This window comes from Schistocerca americana, chromosome 3 (assembly GCF_021461395.2).
Source record: "Schistocerca americana isolate TAMUIC-IGC-003095 chromosome 3, iqSchAmer2.1, whole genome shotgun sequence".
Lineage (NCBI taxonomy): Eukaryota > Metazoa > Arthropoda > Insecta > Orthoptera > Acrididae > Schistocerca > Schistocerca americana.
The window spans coordinates 813,435,546-813,456,350 of record NC_060121.1 but is presented as its reverse complement, the minus strand read 5'-3'; the positions used below and the strand labels follow the sequence as shown (position 1 = coordinate 813,456,350).

The window sequence follows — 20,805 nt, the reverse complement described above, 5'->3', positions numbered from 1 at the left end:
ATTGTCCAAAACAATCACTACAATTTCAATATAAAATTTTCGGTTTCGGCCGTTACCGGCCATCCTCAGGTCATGAAACGGAAGCCATGATTCACTTCCACCACGGCAGAAACCACATCGTGGTTTTTGTACTGGTGGGCCGGCTGTTGTGGGCGAGCGGTTCTAGGCGCTTTAGTCTGGAACCGCGCGACCGCTACGGTCGCAGATTCGAATCCTGCCTTGGGCATGGACGTGTGTGATGTCCTTAGGTTAGTTAGGTTTAAGTAATTCTAAGTTCTAGGGGACTGATGACCTCAGATGTTAAGTTCCATAGTGCTCAGACCCATTTGAAACATTTTTGTGCAGACACTCTGGTGCCGGCCGCTACGCTGATCGTGGTGACTCTCGTGGACGACACAGCCGTGGTCGTGACTATGCTGGCCATCAGCGGCTTCTGCCTGTCCACCTACTGCGCGGGGCCCTACATGAACATGCAGACGACCACGCCCAACTACTCGGGCACCGTGACGGGCATCGTCAACAGCATCGCCAACCTGACGGGCATCGCAGTCCCTTACGTTGTCGGAGCCTTCACGAATGCCGATGTACGTAACTTGAAGTGTCATTGCTTCCGAGCGATTTGGCTGCCCCGATACAGAGCGGGCCTGTCTTCTACCGGATACAAGGCTAATGGCTTGATGATACGTACGTCGAAAACAGGCAGCCCTCAGCATCACATAAGGAATTAGAAAAATGACTTGATATCTGTCGCAGTAAGTGCCGCTCAGACGTTAGAGATTCCACTACCGCCAGTCCTGCGTTTATTGCTGCCGTTTAGCTGATTTTGACATAATTTCAACTGAAGGCGAGTGGCTGATGTCAGAATGTAAATAAAAGTACAAGTAATTGTTTTGCATTAATCTGTTACCGACTTCATTGCATTGGCGTTGTAGGTTGTGTGCGATCTAAAAGGAAGTAGTGATAGCTAAGCCCTAAGCCTTTGAGCTACGCTACAAGTATGAAGTTTATGCCCCAGAAACACACACACACACACTTGCACAATACATTTCATCTGAAAAAGGGCTTGATACAGCTACCGTTTAAATATTGAACAATTCATCAAAAAAGTGATCGAGAGATGAATAAGTGTCTTCCTTCTGCTTATAGCGTCCATCACTGCTAATGACGTTGTTTCCTCGTTTTTTTGTCATTGACTGCGAACACAAAAGAGTAATTAACCCATCAAAATAACCACATAACTCATGAGTATAATTTCCACCTAAGATCACAATATGTGCGGGATAGTTCTCCAACGCATTCAGTAGGCAGCGATCGTTGAAACACCACTCGTCGATCTGTCTTGCCTGCATCTGTAACCTGATAGTATGCAAAAAGGAACTACCTATTAGTAATGTTTTGCTCCTGCCGTTCAATATGTGGTATCTGATACATCAGAATATTCACAGGCCACGAATCGAATTCTGAAGTTACAACAAGATGGCGACAGTATCAGGCATAAGTGCTCAAATTTCTTGTGCTCACATTAAAAGTGTTAAGGCTGCATGATGACGATGATGACGATATTTGGTGTAAAATCTCGTGTGGCATTCATGGCTAGGGCGTCGCACGAGGTGGCTTTAGCCGACCGTCGGAAAGTATGTTCTTTGTGCGCTCACATTGGCTCCTTCCCTTGATGATAAGTGAGAGCTGTGTCTTATGTGCGCATATTTGTGGTGAATGAGTGTAACGTTGCAAGACCAAGAACTAACTGCTCGAATTAAAAAAGGTGTAAGAAAGGGATGCAGTACTGTTGAATCTATACATCGAAGAAGCAATGACAGAAACAAAAGAAAGGTTGAAGAGTGAGGTTAAAGTTCAAGGTGGAAATTAACAGTAAGATTCGCTCATGACACTGCCACTCCCAGTGAATGTGTAGAAGATTACAGGATCTGTTGGATGACTTGAAATGTCTCCTGATTACAGAATACTGATTGAAAGTAAACCGGAAATAAGATAAAGGTAGTGAGATGTACTAGAAAAGTGGAATAGCGAGAAACTTAGCATCAGAAATGGTGATCTCGAAATAGACGAAATTAAGGAATTCAGCTACCTTGGAAGCAAAATTATGCGTTACGGGTAAGCAATGAACGCAAGAAACGTAGCCTAGCACAAGTAAAGAGGGCATTCCTGGCCAAGAGTAGTCTACTGATATGAAACATAGGTCTTAATTTGAGGAAGAAATTTCTGAGAATGCACATTTGAAGCACAGCATTGTATGGTAGTAAACCATGGATGGTGGGAAAACCGTGACAAAAGAGAATCGAAACTTTTGAGATGTGCTGATGCAGAAGAATGTTAAAACTTAGGTGGACTGGTAAGATATAGAATGATGAGGTAAGAAACATACAGAAAACAATGAAACGTAGAAGGGACACGATGATAGAATTTGTGTTAAGACATCAGGGAGTAACCTCTATGGTACTATAAGGAGCTGTAGACAAAGAGGGGAGAACCACGAAGTGTTCTGACATTGTGTGGCAAAATGCTTTCTCTCCTGTCTTCATGCCTGTCTGCACATCGACCATCACATGCTTTGCCACAGAGACATCCTCTCAACGAAAAATAAATTAACATTCTCTTCCGGTACACGGTTAGTTCTCTCTGTTACCCATAACAGCAGTAAATATTTCATACAGACTTTGGGCTCATTTAAAAATCCCTTGCACATCACCAGACATAAAACCCATAAGGTGCCTGCTGTAGACGCAGCCGTGCAGCATGTCTGACCGCTCTCTAATCATTTCACATCAGTGCTACTTCCTTCATTTCAGGGCCAGTGATCCATTCATTTTATTTCAAGAAAGTAAAGAGAAAGATTAGGATTTACGTTCGCTCAACGACGAGGACCATATGATCGGATTGGAGAAGAACGGGGAAGGAAACAGGCCGTGTCCTTTCAATGGAACCATCCCAGCTTTCGTCTTATGAGATTTAATGAAATAATGGAAAGCGTAAATACGGATGGTCGGACAAAAATTTGAACCGCCGCCTTCCCAAATACGATTGCAGCGTCTTAACAGTGGGACACATGGCTCAGTTCATTTTCTTTTACTGAATATAATTCACACTGCATAGACTGCCCAACAGAATCTGAAGCACTCAGAAGGGGAGGAGGAAAAGAAAAAAAACTTCACACATTGATAGCACATGTGATGTTACTTCAGTGATTACAAAACTGAGTCAAATTTAGCAGCACGAGTCAATACGACGTTGCACACTGTCTGTCCTGTATGCAGGCACTGTTCGTTTGGGAAGGGTATCATAAGCCGGCCGTGGTGGTCTAGCGGTTCTAGGCGCTCAGTTCGGAACCGCGGGTATGCTACGGTCGCAGGTTCGAATCCTGCCTCGGGCATGGATGTGTGTGATGTCCTTAGGTTAGTTAGGTTTAACTAGTTCTAAGTTCTAGGGGACTGATGACCACAGATGTTAAGTCCCATAGTGCTGAGAGCCATTTGAAGGGTATCATAAAATCGTTGCATCTCCCCTGAAGCACGTTGTCCCACAGTTGTTGTAACTGCCTGTCACATCCTGGAAACTAACACTGGAAGTGAGTTGACGTCCGAGCTGGTTCTGCGCCTGCTTTATCGGAGACAGGTCTGCGGATCTTGCCGGCCACTCGAGTTCCTCAGCATTATGCAGACAGTCCATAGACACACATTCCATGAGTGGACCGGTACAGTCCTGTTGAAAACAGGAACCACGGTACTGTAGTATGAGAGGTAACACCTGAGGACATAGCATGACCTTGACGCACTGTTGTGCCGTCTGAGCTCCCTCAATCGCTACCAGCCATAAAAATTAAATGATCGTATGGCATTGTTGGCCGGGAGGCCCCATGCGGGGGAGTTTGGCTGCCGTATTGTAAGTCCTTTTTAGTTGACGCCACTTTGGCGACTTGCGGGTCAGTGATGATGAAGGACACTCAACATCCAGTCCCCTGCCGGGAATGGAACCGGGCCCCCTGCGTGATAGGCGGAAAGCTGCCGTAGCGGCTATGGAGGCGGACGCTACCAGCCATGATCTGAGGTCACACGCAATAGATCCCTGCACTATGACTCCAGGAGCAAAACCACTGTGTCTCTCCGAAGTACTGGAAGAATGGGAGCTCTCCACAAGTTGCCATCATACTCCGTAGTAGCGCAAAACCGCGACGCTTTGCTCAACACAATGCGAAACCATTATTCAACAGTCCATGCGCCCCAGGCACAGCACCACTATATATCAGACCTTCGTTTTGTGATGTTAACGGCAACCTGTGTATGGGAGGGTAATTCCCTAGCTTGACTGCTGCTAGTGTCCGACCAATAGTGTGGGATCACACAGAATGGTGCACTGAGTCCGTTACTCTTCCTCGGATGACAAGCATAGATAAGAAGTGCCGATGTTCTCGCTGCACAATAGGTCAATATTACCCTGCTGCGATCAGACGTTGTCGACCGGTAACTTGATGCCGAGTACTGCAGCCCTAAAGTTGCCATGCAGTGCAACATCGGGCCACTATAATATTCGAACGCCACACAAATTTGTATATGACATCATTCGCCCAGCAGGCCAAATGAAGACCCACAGTTCCGCCCCTTTCAGACTGTTAGGAGCTGATAACACTGTACGCGGCATCTCCTTTTCGTTCGCAGTGCACACTCAACATCCGACGCTGTTGAAACCCAGTACGAGGCGTGGTAACACCACCAAATAAGAACAACAGCAATGACTAATGCAGTCTGATGGCAGTTCTACCTGTAACACAAAACTGCAGCTCTGCGTGTACAAAGTTACACTGACGTCTGCCAATGTCTTCTGGCTGCTTCAGTTTTTCCGTCAAGCAATATTTACATAGGGACTCCCTCCGAATAGTCGTCATGCGCATTTTCTCCGGTGTTTCGGCAGATGTTTGTAATTTTTTTTTTCAATATGTTTTTGTTGTTGTGGTCTTCAGTCCTGAGACTGGTTTGATGCAGCTCTCCATGCTACTCTATCCTGTGCAAGGTTCTTCATCTCCCAGTACTTACTGCAACCTACATCCTTCTGAATCTGCTTAATGTATTCATCTCTTGGTCTCCCTATATGATTTTTACCCTCCACGCTGCCCTCCAATGCTAAATTTGTGATCCCTTGATGCCTCAGAACATGCCCTACCAATATGTAGCTGGAGTCATCCCAAATAAATACTGCTTATCAGCTCCACCATACGACGCCCAGTGTCGATACAAAGTGTCAGTTGTTACCACATTGCAACAAAATTATTTTAAAAGCGGAATTTTACGTTTCCGTTCGATAGAAGTTCTAAACTCCGTCCCAACAGGCATTAAAGGCCCAACGAAACCGTCAGACCTCCATGCCATCCTCACCCTATAGGCGTCATTAGATCGGATATGGAGGAGCACGTGTTCAACACCCCGTACTCCCCGCTGTTGTCAGCTCCTCCGTCCAGTAGCTCCTCAGTTTGCCTCACAAGGGCTGAGTGCACCCCGCTTGCCAACAGAGATCGATAGACCGAATGGTGACCCATACAAGTGCTATCCGCGACCTAGCAGTTAACTTCGATTACCTGACAGGAACCGGTGTTACCACTGTGGCATGGCCGTTGCCTTTCCACGCTTTATTTGTTCATGAGATCCAGAAAATATTAGACACAGGCTCCCAGGTAGATGCTATTTTCCTTGACTTCCGGAAGGCGTTCGACACAGTTCCGCACGTCCCCTGATAAACAAAGTAAGAGCCTACGTAATATCAGACAAGCTGTGTGGCTGGATTGAAGAGTTTTTAGCAGACAGAACACAGCATGTTGTTATCAATGGAGAGACATCTACAGACGTTAAAGTAACCTCTGGCGTGCCACAGGAGAGTGTTATGGGACCATTGCTTTTCACAATATATATAAATGACCTATTAGATAGTGTCGGAAGTTCCATGCGGCTTCTCGCGGATGACGCTGTAGTATACAGAGAAGTTCCAGCATTAGAAAATTGTAGCGAAATGCAGGAAGATCTGCAGCGGATAGGCACTTGGTGCAGGGAGTGGCAACCGACCCTTAACATAGACAAATGTAATGTATTGCGAATACATAGAAAGAAGGATCCTTTATTGTATGATTATATGATAGCGGAACAAACACTGGTAGCAGTTACTTCTGTAAAATATCTGCGAGTATGCGTGCGGAACGATTTGAAGTGGAATGATCATATAAAATTAATTGTTGGTAAGGCGGGTACCAGGTTGAGATTCATCTGGAGAGTCCTTAGAAAATGTAGTCCATCAACAAAGGAGGTGGCTTACAAAACACTCGTTCGACCTATACTTGAGTATTGCTCATCAGTGTGGGATCCGTACCAGATCGGGTTGACGGAGGTGATAGAGAAGATCCAAAGAAGAGCGGCGCGTTTCGTCACAGGGTTAATTGGTAAGCGTGATAGCGTTACGGAGATGTTTAAGAAACTCAAGTGGCAGACTCTGCAAGAGAGGCGCTCTGCATCGCGGTGTAGCTTGCTCGCCAGGTCTCGAGAGGGTGCGTTTCTGGATGAGGTATCGAATATATTGCTTCCCCCTACTTATACCTCCCGAGGAGATCACGAATGTAAAATTAGAGAGATTCGAGCGCGCACGAAGGCTTTCAGACAGTCGTTCTTCCCGCGAACCATACGCGACTGGAACAGAAAAGGGAGGTAATGACAGTGGCACGTAAAGTGCCCTCCGCCACACACCGTTGGGTGGCTTGCGGAGTATAAATGTAGATGTAGATTTAGATGTAGATAGAGCATCCCAAATTAGCCAGTTACGATATTCCTTTTATTGCTACGGTATTAACAGGTGCAATAAAACACCATGATTAAACAATACTCCAGCAGCGAATACGTTACTGTGCTGTATGGCAGTAGCAGGCATCGGGCGTCAGGGTGGTATTCGGCTCGATGCTGGACAACCCATCATCGTTGTGTTTTAATGTTCCTTTTCATGTACATACGAATATACCAATTGACCGATTTGGGAATACTCTATCGAATGGACACGTAAAACCCTGCTTTAAAAATTGTTTTTCTTGAAAAGGTAAACAAATCCAAACTTTCCTCTACGCTAGGCATCACATGAAAGTGGTGAGTTCTTTGGGCTTCTACACACTGCAAAAATCAAATTCTAAGTATCTGTTGAATTACGGGAGAAAATGAGGCCTCATGATTCTTATGAGGGACATGTGGTATATTCATTGACGTGGAATCAGAATCCACGTCCCTCCACCGACTAAATTCTCCCAGGTCATCACATGTCCCATGGGACAAATTGTGTTAGTTAGTTGCATGGTCCATAGATTGTTTGAACGATTCTTTTATTGAATGACGGCCGCTGTGGCCGGCGGTTCTAGGCGCTTCAGTCCGGAACTGCGCTGCTGCTACGGTCGCAGGTTCGAATCCTGCCTCGGGCATGGATGTGTGTGTTGTCCTTAGGTTAGTTAGGTTCAAGTAATTCTAAGTCTAGGGGACTGATGGCCTCAGATGTTAAGTCCCATAGTGCTTACAGCCATTTGAACCTTTTTTTTGTATTGAATGATGTGGAACGAGTCAGTTCACAGGATAGTGTACATGATTGGTGTTAACATTGATGGCCACATTATTTTTAGTCCTGGCTGCGATTTTTTTCAGTGTAAATTCATCAGTGGAGTAGAATTGTCCACAAGTAATGGTTTTAAATCATATTTAAAACTTGCTTCTCTACCTGTCAGGCATTTTGTGTTATTGGTCAAATGATAAAACATTTTGGTTGCTACGTAGTGAACTCCTTTCTGACTACTGACAGATTTAACAATAAGTAAAAAAAAATTTTTCTCCCTCTAATGTTTTGGGTATGTACATTACTGTTCTTCTCAAGTTATGATGGATTATTTATGACGAATTTTATTAGCGAATATATGTATTGGGACGGCTCAGCTGAAATGCCTACCTCCTTGAACACGCCTCTAGGTGAACAGCAAGTGCTATTCTTACTTTTTTTATTGTTTGAGAAGCTTAGTAATATCCTTCTTTCAGTTAAATTTTTCGTGAATATTTACACCAAAAGATCTGGAGCATTCTACCTATTTACTGACTGCTGCTCATGTATGAAATCAGTTTTTGGTATGACTTTACTTGTTGCTCAGAAGTGGATATAGTGTTTTTTTCTTTTCCCAAATTTATGGACAGCCCATTTTCAGAGATCACTTGATAATTCTTTGGAAAATGTCTTTTAACAACTATTATGTTGATTTCTCTCATATGGAATTTATTATAACACTAGTATCACCTCCAAAAATACCAATTTTTCTTGTTGAATCTTAGGTGGAAGGTCATTCAGGAATAGCAGTGGACCCAAAATTGGACCCTATGGGACTCTTTCTGTGATTGTTTTTTTCCTGAGCCACTAGAAGTTTCTACCTGTACGACATCGTCTGCATTATTCAGCACAACTCTTTGCATTCTGTTTGTTAAGTGATTCAGATTAGATGTGTGTAAAGCCATCAGTTCCATAAAATGTGAGAGTTTTTCTAAGAGAGTATCATGTCTACTCAATTAAACGCCTTGCAAGAATCACCAAAAATACCATCTGGTGATGTGCTGTTATATAAAGCTTGAACTGTTTGATGAGTGAACGTATAAATAGCATTCTGAGGCGAGAAACATTATTGACAATGAAAACTTGATACAGGGCTGGAGACGTCTTCAGATGCCCTAAAGGTTAAAGGATTTCTTCAGGAAAAGAAGAAAATCCGTATTCGAGTTCTGATACGGTTCAAATTTTCGTTGTTTTGCAGATTCAGTAGTTCTGACTAGTCAGCGGCCCTTTCAGTAAAGCTAATCCATAGGGTACTCTTAGGTCTTGCTCAACGAGATGTGATGCTGCACGGTGGGGTAACTCCTGTGCTTGTATGTCTACAGAGGACGCGATCAGGATGGGACGCGGTGTTCTACATGTCAGCAGGCCTGGCCGTGGCGGGCTACACCATTTACGCCACGTGCACCAGAGCTGAGGAGCAGCCATGGAACACGCCCCCTCCAGGTAAGATCTCCAGGGAACTCGCCTTCTGCAGGCGCCATATTCCAAGTTGTTCTCCATACTCTTCAAGATACACACTAGTTCGTCTGGCAGCTAGAACAGTCCACCACAAACACAGGGTGTTTCACACTTTTTGGGTCAAATTGAAGAAGGTGATACCGGATCCACAACCGATTATATTGAGATAAACATAGTTATTGTGTTATAGACATAAACAGTGTTCATCACTTAACAACAATGTAGCTCATAGAAATTATTAAAAAGTGGTGACCATCAGTCTCAATGAAATGCAACGGCGCGTGGAGTTCTGCCACACTCTCTCAAAGATCCCTGTTGTTTGTTATACGAGGAGAGAGGCAGCTCTGACCCTAACAAGCAGGTCTCCATCCGATTCTACGGAGGTTTCATACACCAAAGGATGCATACTGCTAGGTGGTCGGCCATGACCTGACACAATCTCCTCAAAGTCTGGTGATATATGGAGATCGTGCTGACTGTGGGACAGGACTTCCTCTTCCAATACTATGACGAGGATCCGTGTTATTTAGGTGCTCATGGACATTAACATCGAAGTGTGTTGGTGCACCATTGTCTTGAACCCATATTATTTCACAAACAACAGGGGAACAGTCTCGGAGGCCGGCCGCGGTGGTCTAGCGGTTCTAGGCGCTCAGTCAGGAACCGCGCGACTGCTACGGTCGCAGGTTCGAATCCTGCCTCGGGCATGGATGTGTGTGATGTCCTTAGGTTAGTTAGGTTTAGGTAGTTCTAAGTTCTAGGGGACTGATGACCACAGATGTTAAGTCCCATAGTGCTCAGAGCCATTTTTTTGGAACAGTCTCCAGGAACTGTGTCAGCACATCTCGCAGCTACATTTGGTAACATGGGCCAGTCAGATGGAGAGGCAGCAAATAAGGTCCTAGAAGGCGATCTTGGAAAGTGCCTACTCATATGTTGACAGAGAATCATTGTTAGTGGCCACCAATGTGGGTGTTGCAGCTGTTGTAAACACTATCACGGGTAAGTGGGGCCTCTTCTGCGAACAATACAAACTGTACTAATTTTGGCAATAAAGCACTGCTGCAGAAAATCCATTGACAAAAGTTACTGCAGGGCTGAAAATCCTTTAGTCCTGTTGTTTGCACACGTTTATTATGATAGGGATGTAATAACTGTTCCACCAGTACTCTTCGCATTGTGTCCTTGGAAGTGTACATTTCACAGGCATAATGACGGATGCATAGTGCTAGGTGGTCGACCACGATCCAACACCATCTCCTCAAGGTCTGGCGTTAGGACACATCTTTGACAGGAAGCTTTGCCGGCTGTCTGTGGCATGAATGACCCCGTCTCTCGTAATCTTGTCTTCACATAGATAAACTTCTTCCGGTTGTCATACATCCAACCTTTGTATCTGCACAGAGTGTGTACTAATGTATGGAAACTTAGCTTACCACTTAGCATTCAAATGGACAAAACATCTGAACTGTCTTATCAAGCTCAGGGTGTCAAACAGACATTCTAAATAAATATGACACTGGCACTGTAAGTCAGCTAATATCAGGTGCGAATCATAACAAAAATCATTAGAAATGCTTTTGTCAAGTACCTAGAATGCATGAATTAATAAAAATGAAAGTTTGGGGTTTATTCTAGTTCAAATGGTTCAAATGGCTCTGAGGACTATGAGACTTAACATCTGAGGTCATCAGTCCCCTAGACTTAGAACTACTTAAACCTAACTAACTTAAGGACGTCACACACATCCATGCCCGAGGCAGGATTCGAACCTGCGACCGTAGCAGCAGCGCGGTTTCCGACTGAAGCGCCTAGAACCGCTCGGCCTTAACGGCCGGCGTTTATTCTAGAAAGAACAAACAGCTATTCCCTTTTTTTTTAATTCTGCATATAATTTATCAACTGTTGCTTTCAGGGGTCAAGTAATAAACAACAATCATGTTCAATTACTTTTGACACTCAGTAACAAAATATTTAAGTCTTCGACACATTGAAATGAAGATTATTGAAGCCGTTATCTCTACACATGAACATTTTTTGTCACAGGAAAGAATGATTATGAAAAATCTTCATCAGCTCATTTAAATCTTCCTTGTCGTAGCTGGACAATGTACTGAGTTGGTGGAGAATAAATTTACTTTTTGAGCCAATGAAAAAAAACTCTCATGTACTCAGTGTGAGGGTAGGTTAGTATCCTAGCTTTTGATATTCTAGGTACTACAGTCTGGAACCGCGCGACCGCTACGGTCGCAGGTTCGAATCTTGCCTCGCGCATGGATGTGTATGATGTCCTTGGGTTAGTTTGGTTTAAGTAGTTCCAAGTTCTAGGGGACTGATGACCTCAGAAGTTAAGTCCCATAGTGCTCAGAGCCATTTGAACCATTTTTTTTTTGATATTCAATGGTCAAATTGTGCACAAGTCGGAGTCAGCAAATTCTAGACTCAACATTTACTTTGGCCTAATATGCAATGGTACTTTACCAAGCGGCGTCTGCAACGGTGTTTTCTCTGTGCTGGATCTGAAACGCTAATTCCCTACTTTGGCCTTGACTGAATTCACTCAGTCGCAACTTTCCTGCATTCTGTAGAACTTTAATCTTGCCCTAATCGAAATAATGGCTATTGCACTATCGATATTGTCCACAAAAAATTCCAAAGGAATAATTAACTACCGCTTTGCTGAATGAGATTTTCACTCGGCAGCGGATTGTGCGCTGATATGAAACTTCCTGGCAGATTAGAACTGTGTGCCCGACCGAGACTCGAACTCGGGACCTTTGCCTTTCGCGGGCAAGTGCTCTACAATCTGAGCTACCGAAGCACAACTCAGGCGCGGTACTCACAGCTTTACTTCTGCCAGTATCTCGTCTCCTATCTTCCAAACTTTACAGACGCTCTCCTGCGAACCTTGTAGAACTAGCACTCCTGAAAGAAAGGATACTGCGGAGACATGGCTTAGCCACAGCCTAGGGGATGTTTCCAGAATGAGATTCTCCGCTGCAGAGTGAAAATGTCATTCTGGAAACACCCCCCAGGCTGTGGCTAAGCCATGTCTCCGCAGTATCCTTTCTTTCAGGAGTGCTAGTTCTGCAAGGTTCGCAGGAGAGCTTCTGTAAAGTTTGGAAGGTAGGAGACGAGATACTGGCAGAAGTAAAGCTTTGAGTACCGCGCCTGAGTTGTGCTTCGGTAGCTCAGATGGTAGAGCACTTGCCCGCGAAAGGCAAAGGTCCCGAGTTCGAGTCTCGGCCGGGCACACAGTTTTAATCTGCCAGGAAGTTTCATACCGGTTTGCTGTCAGTCGCCACAATATGTGAAACATATCATCCTCACTTCGCAGAAAGCAAACTCTCAATACCTTCGCTTATTTCCACACACTTGTGCAGTCTGCTGCGAGACGAGAGAGAGAGAGATTTTAAGTCTCACAATGCTTTTATGTAATGGGGATCTCACCACCGTGTCGTGTCTGCGTCACCAAGTATTGCTTCAGTCAATCACCGTCTCGCTAGAGATGAATATATTTTTATTTTTCTTGCTGCGTCGCAGCCTAGCCCTTTTAATGACATGCAGCCACTTATCCTCGGTCCCAGCCTTATTTAGTTAAAATGAATAAGGCACTGTTCTGGCCTTACCCATTTCTGCACTGAAATGGGAGTTTTACGATATCATTAACCACCTGCTCGGTTCGTCTCCAAAATGCGTTTCACTTCAACTTGTTTGTTCCATGCCACTGTCCATATTGATAGAGATTGTTTTGTTAGCTTTTGGTACATGAGATTAACTGCAATTGCCTTTTGTTGATGTAAAATGAGGTTCACTCCAAAAGAAACGCACACTATTTTTTTTAAATCCATGTTTTGTTCTACATGTTTGAAAGTTTTACAGTGTGTAGATGCATCCTTTAGGAACAATATTTTCGTTTCTCCACATAATTTCCATCCCTCTCAACTGCCTTACACCATCTTGGAACTAACGCCTGTATACCCTCACGGTAAAATTCTTTACCAAAATGTCAGAGCCACAGTTTGGCAGCGTGCGCAAGGGAGTCATCATCTTCAAATCTTGTTCCATGAAGAGAGTCTTTCAGTTTCCCAAAGAGATGATAGTCACATGGAGCCAGGTCAGGACTGTAAGACGGGTGTTTCAGTGTTGTCCATCCGAGTTTTGTGATCGCTTCCATGGTTTTTCGACTAACATGTGGCCATGCATTGTTGTGCAGCAGAAAAACATCCTGCTTTTGCCAATGTGGTAGAACATGGACTCAGTCGAGCTTGAAGTTTCTTCAGTGTCGCCACATATGTATCAGAATTTTTGGTGGTTCCACTTAACATGATATCCACAAGCAAGAGTCCTTCGGAATCGAAAAACACCGTAGCCATAACTTTTATAGCAGAAGGTGTGGTTTTGAATTTTTTTTTCCTTGGGTGAATTTGCATGATGCCACTCCATTGATTGCCTCTTCGTCTCTGGTGAAAAATGATGGAGCCATGTTTCATCACATGTCACAATTCTTCCAAGAAATTCATCTCCACCATTCTCGTACTGTTCCAAAAGTTCACTGCATGCCGTTTTTCTTGTTTCTTTGTGAGCCACTGTCAGCATCCTGAGAAACAAACTGGCACAAACCCTTTTTAACACTAACACTTTCAGTGTTCTGCAAACACTTCCTTCCTCTATCCCAACGTAGCGTGACAATTTGTTCACTGTGATGCGTGTGTCAGCAGTCACCAATTTGTTAACTCTCTGCACATTGTCTGGAGTGTATGCAGTACGAGGCCTGCCTCTGCGAGGACAGTCCTCAATATTGACGTGCCCGCTTTCATCACATAACCTGCTTGCCCACCGACTAACTGTACTGTGATCGACAGCAGCATCTCCATACACCTTTTTCAACTTCTTGTGGATGTTTCCCACTGTCTCGTTTTCACAGCACAAGAATTCTATTGCAGCACGTTGCTTCTGACGAACGTCAAGTGTAGCAGTCATCTTGAAGACATGCTGCGACGGCGCCACTCAGGGGAACAGGTTGAACTAAGTTTGAAAACATGCAGGAAGGATGTATTTCACACAGTAAAACTTTCACACATGCAGAATGAAAACTGTATTTTTACAAAAATAGTATACATTTCTTTTGGAGTGACCCTCATATAATTATTATTTTCTGAGGATCTCATACTGTATCGTTCTGTCGTTATCGATCTAGCTCATGTAAGGTCCGTAAAATGTGGATGCCTTATACAGTTAGGATAACGCCTCATTGGGAAGCGTTCCGTGTATATTCGCGCTGTTTTACGGGTACTACATCCTGCCACACCACACATTAAATGATTGTATGGCTACTCTCGTGACGAGTAATGTTCCATCTTTGACTTCGCATCATGCGTTGAGCACAGTTACACACCTCACCATGGACAGATCACAAGCTGCCTGATGCAATGGACATGTGACACCAATGATAATGGTGTGCGTTTGGAACAGGTTAATGCACTGATGCAATGCATGCATTTGTCACAAGACGACGTGCTAGGAGCTGGGATATGTACAGTATGTTTGTTTCCAGTGTGCAACACCTGGGATACTTGCGAGAGAGAGCCACAACTGCATGAGCCGTTGCAATACATGCACTGAGATTTGAGGTCATCGCTTTAAACAGTTACTATGAACCAAGGTGTTGTTCCGTGGTGTACATTGTGTATGTCCATAACACGATAACTATCGATTTTCGACCATTAGTTACCTGTCTCAATATAATCGGTTGTGGGCCCACTATCACCTGTTTCAATTTGACCCAAAAGGTTTCAGACAACCTATATATCCACATCGAGGTCTGTATTGATGAGTGAAATCATTGTGGCTGCCAGATACCAGTAGACTGAACACGGCTGAGCGTCACTGCGGGCATGTGATACAGTAAGAAAATTATGTAAACAGAGTGGATATGAATGGGAAATCATTCCAAGGGAGATACGGGTCGCAAACTGGAAAAATACGTGCTGACACAAGAGACCTTGACAAAAGGGCAGATTGTAATGATCTGGCGCCTGAAAACGAGCATTTTCCAAACCGCGAAGCTGGTCGTTGGTTCGTGTGCTTCTGTGTTGAGCACATATAGAAAGTAGTTCAAGGACGGTGAAATCACGAGCATTCGACAGGCTGTAAGATAGCCACACCTCATCACAAAAATTGGGGGTCGGACGCATACCAACTCGATAAAACAGGATGGGCGGCGATCTGTGGAATATTTGACGCCAAAGTACAATGAGTTTTCAGACATAAGTGGTTCGGAGAACACCGTTCAGTTCACATTGATGAACAGGAGGCTTCGTAGAAGACGAGTGCAACGTATTGCGATGTTGGCCCAACGGCCTCATCGATTACTATTGCAGTGAGTACAGGATCATCGAGATTGGATCATGGATCAATGGAATCACGTTTCTTGTTACATCAGGTCGATACACCGTCATCCAGGAGTATGGCTGCTCGAATAATGTTCCGCGCCACGGACGCGAGCCATTAGTAGCTTTACGTTATGTCGGACATTCACTCGGGCTTCCGTAGGACCTGTGGAAGTAATCGAATGCACTGTAACAGCTGTGGAGTTCGTGAAAGGGACTGTGGACCACCTGCATTCCTTCAGGCTTCATGTTTTCTCTGACGGCGACATCATCTTCCAGCAGAGTAACTGTATGTGTGACAAATTCAGAATCGTAGTACAGTCTTTTTCAAGAGCATGCCAGTGCTCACGTTGATGTCTTGTCCACAAAATTCACATGATCTGAACCCTCCTGAAAACATGTGAGGATTTAGAACCGTCCACATATATCACGGAATATTTGTCACACATTGAATCATACGGTTGAAAGTGAAACACAGGTGTTAAGTCGTAGTTTTTTTTAACGTGTAAAGTCATTACTTTGGCAAGTTAAGTTATACAGGGTGTTACAAAAAGGTACGGCCAAACTTTCAGGAAACATTCCTCACACACAAAGAAAGAAAATATGTTATGTGGACATGTGTCCGGAAACGCTTACTTTCCATGTTACAGCTCATTTTATTACTTCTCCTCAAATCACATTAATCATGGAATGGAAACACACAACAACAGAACGTACCAGCGTGACTTCAAACACTTTGTTACAGGAAATGTTCAAAATGTCCTCCGTTAGCGAGGATACATACATCCACCCTCCGTCGCATGGAATCCCTGATGCGCTGATGCAGCCCTGGAGAATGGCGTATTGTATCACAGCCGTCCACAATACGAGCACGAAGAATCTCTACAGTACATTTGGTACCGGGGTTGCGTAGACAAGAGCTTTCAAATGCCCCCATAAATGAAAGTCAAGAGGGTTGAGGTCAGGAGAGCGTGGAGGCCATGGAATTGGTCCGCCTCTACCAATCCATCGGTCACTGAATCTGTTGTTGAGCACTTCGACTGAAATGTGCAGGAGCTCCATCGTGTATGAACCACATGTTGTGTCGTACTTGTAAAGGCACATGTTCTAGCAGCACAGGTAGAGTATCCCGTATGAAATCATGATAACGTGCTCCATTGAGCGTAGGTGGAAGAACATGGGGCCCAATCAAGATATCACCAACAATCCCTGCCCAAATGTTCACAGAACGTTCACACAAGCACCGAAGTCAACATTACCTTCCTTCAATTGGGCCAACTGGCGGTGAATCGAGGAAGTACAGTACATACTGACGAAACTAAAATGAGCTCTAACATGGAAATTAAGCGTTTCCGGACACATGTCCACATAACATCTTTTCTTTATTTGTGTGTGAGAAATGTCTCCTGAAAGTTTGGCCGTACCTTTTTGTAACACCCTGTATATTCAGTGCATCGTGTAAAAGAATTCTGTGAAGTATTTGTAAAGGCTTCGTCAAAAAAAATTCACAGTGAATGCATTGCACAACAAGAATATCAAAAAACAAATGATAAATGACTCTCTTGATATTTTCTCTTGCACTTTATTGCTTTAGCAAGCATGCTTCGTGCATTACTTTTCTTTCTAGTCTTACGAATCTTCTTTCTTTTTACTTAATTCACGTGTTTACGTCGTTTTTCTTGTTTCAGATGAGCAACCCAAAGAAAACTGCGAAAGAGGAATCGACAACATGATCTTCGATGGTGATCAGAGATCTCCGAGCTCTTCTATTAAAGCCAACCATCACACTGTAGAAAATACCACGACGTCTTCTATTACAACGAACCAGCACACTGAAGACAGTACCACATCCTCTCCTATTAAAGCCAACCAGCACGCTGTAGACAGTACGTCTGTACCTGTTGTTTAGAGCAAGTACAAAGGACCGCTAACCCGTATCGGGATGAACGATCTGAACTGATGTTCAGAGAATGGAAGTATTTAGATGCTCGTGTACATATGAAATACTCATTTACTCGAGTTTAAATTATGTTCAAGTCTCCATACAGTCGCATACATCAGTTTTTGTAGTTTCTTCAAGACACGTATCTGGTGCGTGTAAATTTAGTAACGTTTACAGTTTAGCGTTATACGTAGTGTAAGCGTCTTATTTCCAAGTTTTCTCATGTACGTTCATGGAGTGTAGCTGCCATTTTCCATATCAGTTTCGTAGACATTCCAGAGGTCTTTCTAATGTAGATACGAAGCTATGTTAGAAATATGGCCCACATTGCAGCAGCCTAGATTATAGCCTCTGGCCCTAAATCTGTCAGTATTATTTACACTAGTTGTTATATTTCGCTATTGCCAACATATTCGCGCAAGATATTTAGCAGCTTCGATTAATAGCGGGAACAGCCAATCAATTACAGGAACAGTTCCGGCAATTGATTGGCTGTTTACTTTAAGATCGAAGCTTTCCCGCGGTTGCTCTTAACAGCCATTTCAAAGATTATGATATTCAGCTGCAATGTTGAAATTAAAAATTTATCCTTTATTTCACCGCCACAGTCGCATATTTATTTTTATGAGGCACATTTTCGATCAATGTTTTATCATCTTCAGAGCTGTGTAGTTCCGTAAGCAAAGCTTCGTATAGCTATGGAGCTACACATCAGACTCCACTGTTCTGAAACTGATCAAATAGTGATAGAAAATAGTAGTCAGAAAAATAAATGTCCAACTGATTCAGGGAAATAAAGGATAAAATTTAAAGCTGTTACGTTTAGTGACACTGTGTATCTTATAACGGCAGTTAACAACTTATTCAGAATGACCTGCACCAGAGCCTATTTGATTACTGTCACGAATTTCATTTGTAACTATCCATGACATACCTCATCTTCTCAGCATAAAATAATTTAAAAGAAGCATAAACAATATCTGCAAAACTGTATTACTGACCTTCTGTGTGTGATGGAATTCAAAGCATCACTCTTTGCCCGCTCTGGTAGCAAGCATTACAACTACAATATCACATGAAAGTAACAGTATAAGCGTAAGTAAACTAACGTATAACACGCCAACATAAGTAAAGTGTGATATATACTTATCATAACAACAATGTAAAGACGATCTCCAGTGCATTTGTCCCATCTGTGTTTATTGTGTTCAATGTGTGAAGTGTATGTAGTGAAATATGATGATTGTATGTCAATCGTTGTGGTATATTTATTCTGTTACGAATGACCCTTGTATACAGTGAGTGAAATTTTTGTACATAATTTATATCAATAAATAAAAAAATTAAAAATTGAACTACCTATGAACAGTTCATCCCTCTTCTTTCTCTCTTCTTCTAATTTTTGCCGTAGTTATAGTAGTTTCAGGTAGAATGTATTTAACATTCTACGCTACACATTCCGTCAGAATTTTTCATATTCTGCCAAGGTTCTTCTTTACGAGTGTTGCTCCTACTATGACTACGTCAACCAGTCTCTATTTCTTTAGAAAATAGCCATCAACACGTCTCTACGACTAAATGTTGCACTACGACCGCTAAAAAGAAGCAAAGACTGGACGAGGTGATGCTGTGGACTCAGGTTTTCTAAGAGCTGATTTCGAATTCCTTTCTGACTGCCGTGATTTTAGTTTCACATGTTTCCCCTAAATCAATCGAGCAGGTTTCTTTTTTCCAAAAAGGTTACTGCCGATTTCCTAAATCATTTACTTAAGAAGAAACAGCGTTTCTGTCTTACAAAATTCTGGAACTTGTAGAGGAACCATGTCAGGAAACACACCGTTTCGATTCTATTATGGTTTTATCGAACTTCTGCTTGAGGAACTGAATTTGGCGTGATACAGTACAATTATTAAATAATAATTCGAAAGAAAACATAATGAAACATCAGGTTATCAATTAAGCAGATTTTTTTTTGTATCAACACTTAGACATTGCATGTTTACACTATTCCAAAACAAAAAAGAACCCAGCATATTCTACGTACAGAACAGTACTGATGCGGGTCGATGTGGCGACCACCAAACGTTGTCACAGACACGGTGCCCACGAAGCATTTTCTGTTACACATTCTCCATCCCACCTGGTGTCTCTTCAGTTCGTGGTGCAGCGACCATAACTCGTGCCAGCGGATCTTCATCTCTCTCTACATGAGTCTCACAAATTAAACTTTGGGTAAGGTCAGCGTTTCTTGGCAAAGGTTCCTATTGAGAATATTGCGTACTCACCCCCTCTAAAATTCCTGTAAGTTTGTAGCGGGAATTTCCGAACATCCTGCATACAAAAGGCGACAATATCGCGCACACGAGATATCAAAGGGCAGTGCATTGACGGAGCCGTCGTTTGTACTCAAGTGATCCATGTGAAAAGGTTTCCGACGTGATTATGGCAGCACGAAGAGAATTAACGGACTTTGAACGCGAAAGGGTAGCTGGAGCCAGACCCACGAGACATTCAGTTTCGGAATTCGTTAGGGAATCCAATACTCCGCGATCCACTGTGTCAAGAGTGTGCCGAGAATATCAAATTTCAGATATTCCCCTCACCATGGACAACGCAGTGGTCGACAACCTTCGCTTAAAGACCAAGAGCAGCGGGGTTTGCGTGCAGTTGTCAGTGCTAACGGATAAGTAACACTGCCTGAAATAACCACAGAAATCAATGTGGGACTTACGACGAGCGTGTCTGGTAGCATAGTGCGGATAAATTTGGCGTTAATGGGTTATGGGCTCGTGAACATGTCGCTTGCTACCTAGACGACTGGAAAAACGTGACCTGGTCTGATGAGTCCAGATTTCAGCTGGTAAGAGCTGATGGTAGGGTTTGAGTGAGGCACAGACACCACGAAGGCAAGGACCCAAGTTGTCAACAAGACACTGTCCAAGCTGATGGTAGTTTCGTAATGGTGTGGGCTCTGTTCACAACGAATGGACTGGGTTCTTCGAATATTCGGCTACTTCGAGACCATTTGCAGCCATTCATGGAGGTCACGTTCGTAAGGAACGATATAATTTTTATGGATGACAAGCGTCATGTCACTAAGCCACAATTGTTCGCGATTGGTTCGAAGAACATCCTGGACAATTCTTACGAGTGGTTTGGCCACCCAGATCGCGCGACATGAATTTCATCGAACATTTAAGGGACATACTCGAGAGGTCAATTTATGCATTAAATCATGCAACGGCAACACTTTAGCAATTACGGACAGCTATAGAGGCAGCAAGGGTAAATATTTCTGAAGGGGACATCCAGAGTCTTGATGAGTCCATGTCACGTCCAGTTGCTGTCTTATGCCAGGCAAAAGGAGGTCCGACACAATATTAGGAGGTATCC

At 43.5% G+C, this 20,805-nt stretch overlaps 1 protein-coding gene across 1 annotated transcript in view; it reads left to right on the top strand.

Annotated features, from left to right (window-relative positions):
* The window catches only part of LOC124606414 (vesicular glutamate transporter 2-like), a 182,361-nt gene extending 164,982 nt beyond the window's left edge, over positions 1-17,379 (top strand). The window contains exons 7-9 of the mRNA XM_047138395.1: positions 346-584; positions 8,943-9,063; positions 17,159-17,379. Of these exons, the coding sequence (XP_046994351.1) occupies positions 346-584; positions 8,943-9,063; positions 17,159-17,379 (581 nt within the window). The remainder of the gene's footprint in view (positions 1-345; positions 585-8,942; positions 9,064-17,158) is intronic.
* Positions 17,380-20,805: the final 3,426 nt, after the last annotated feature.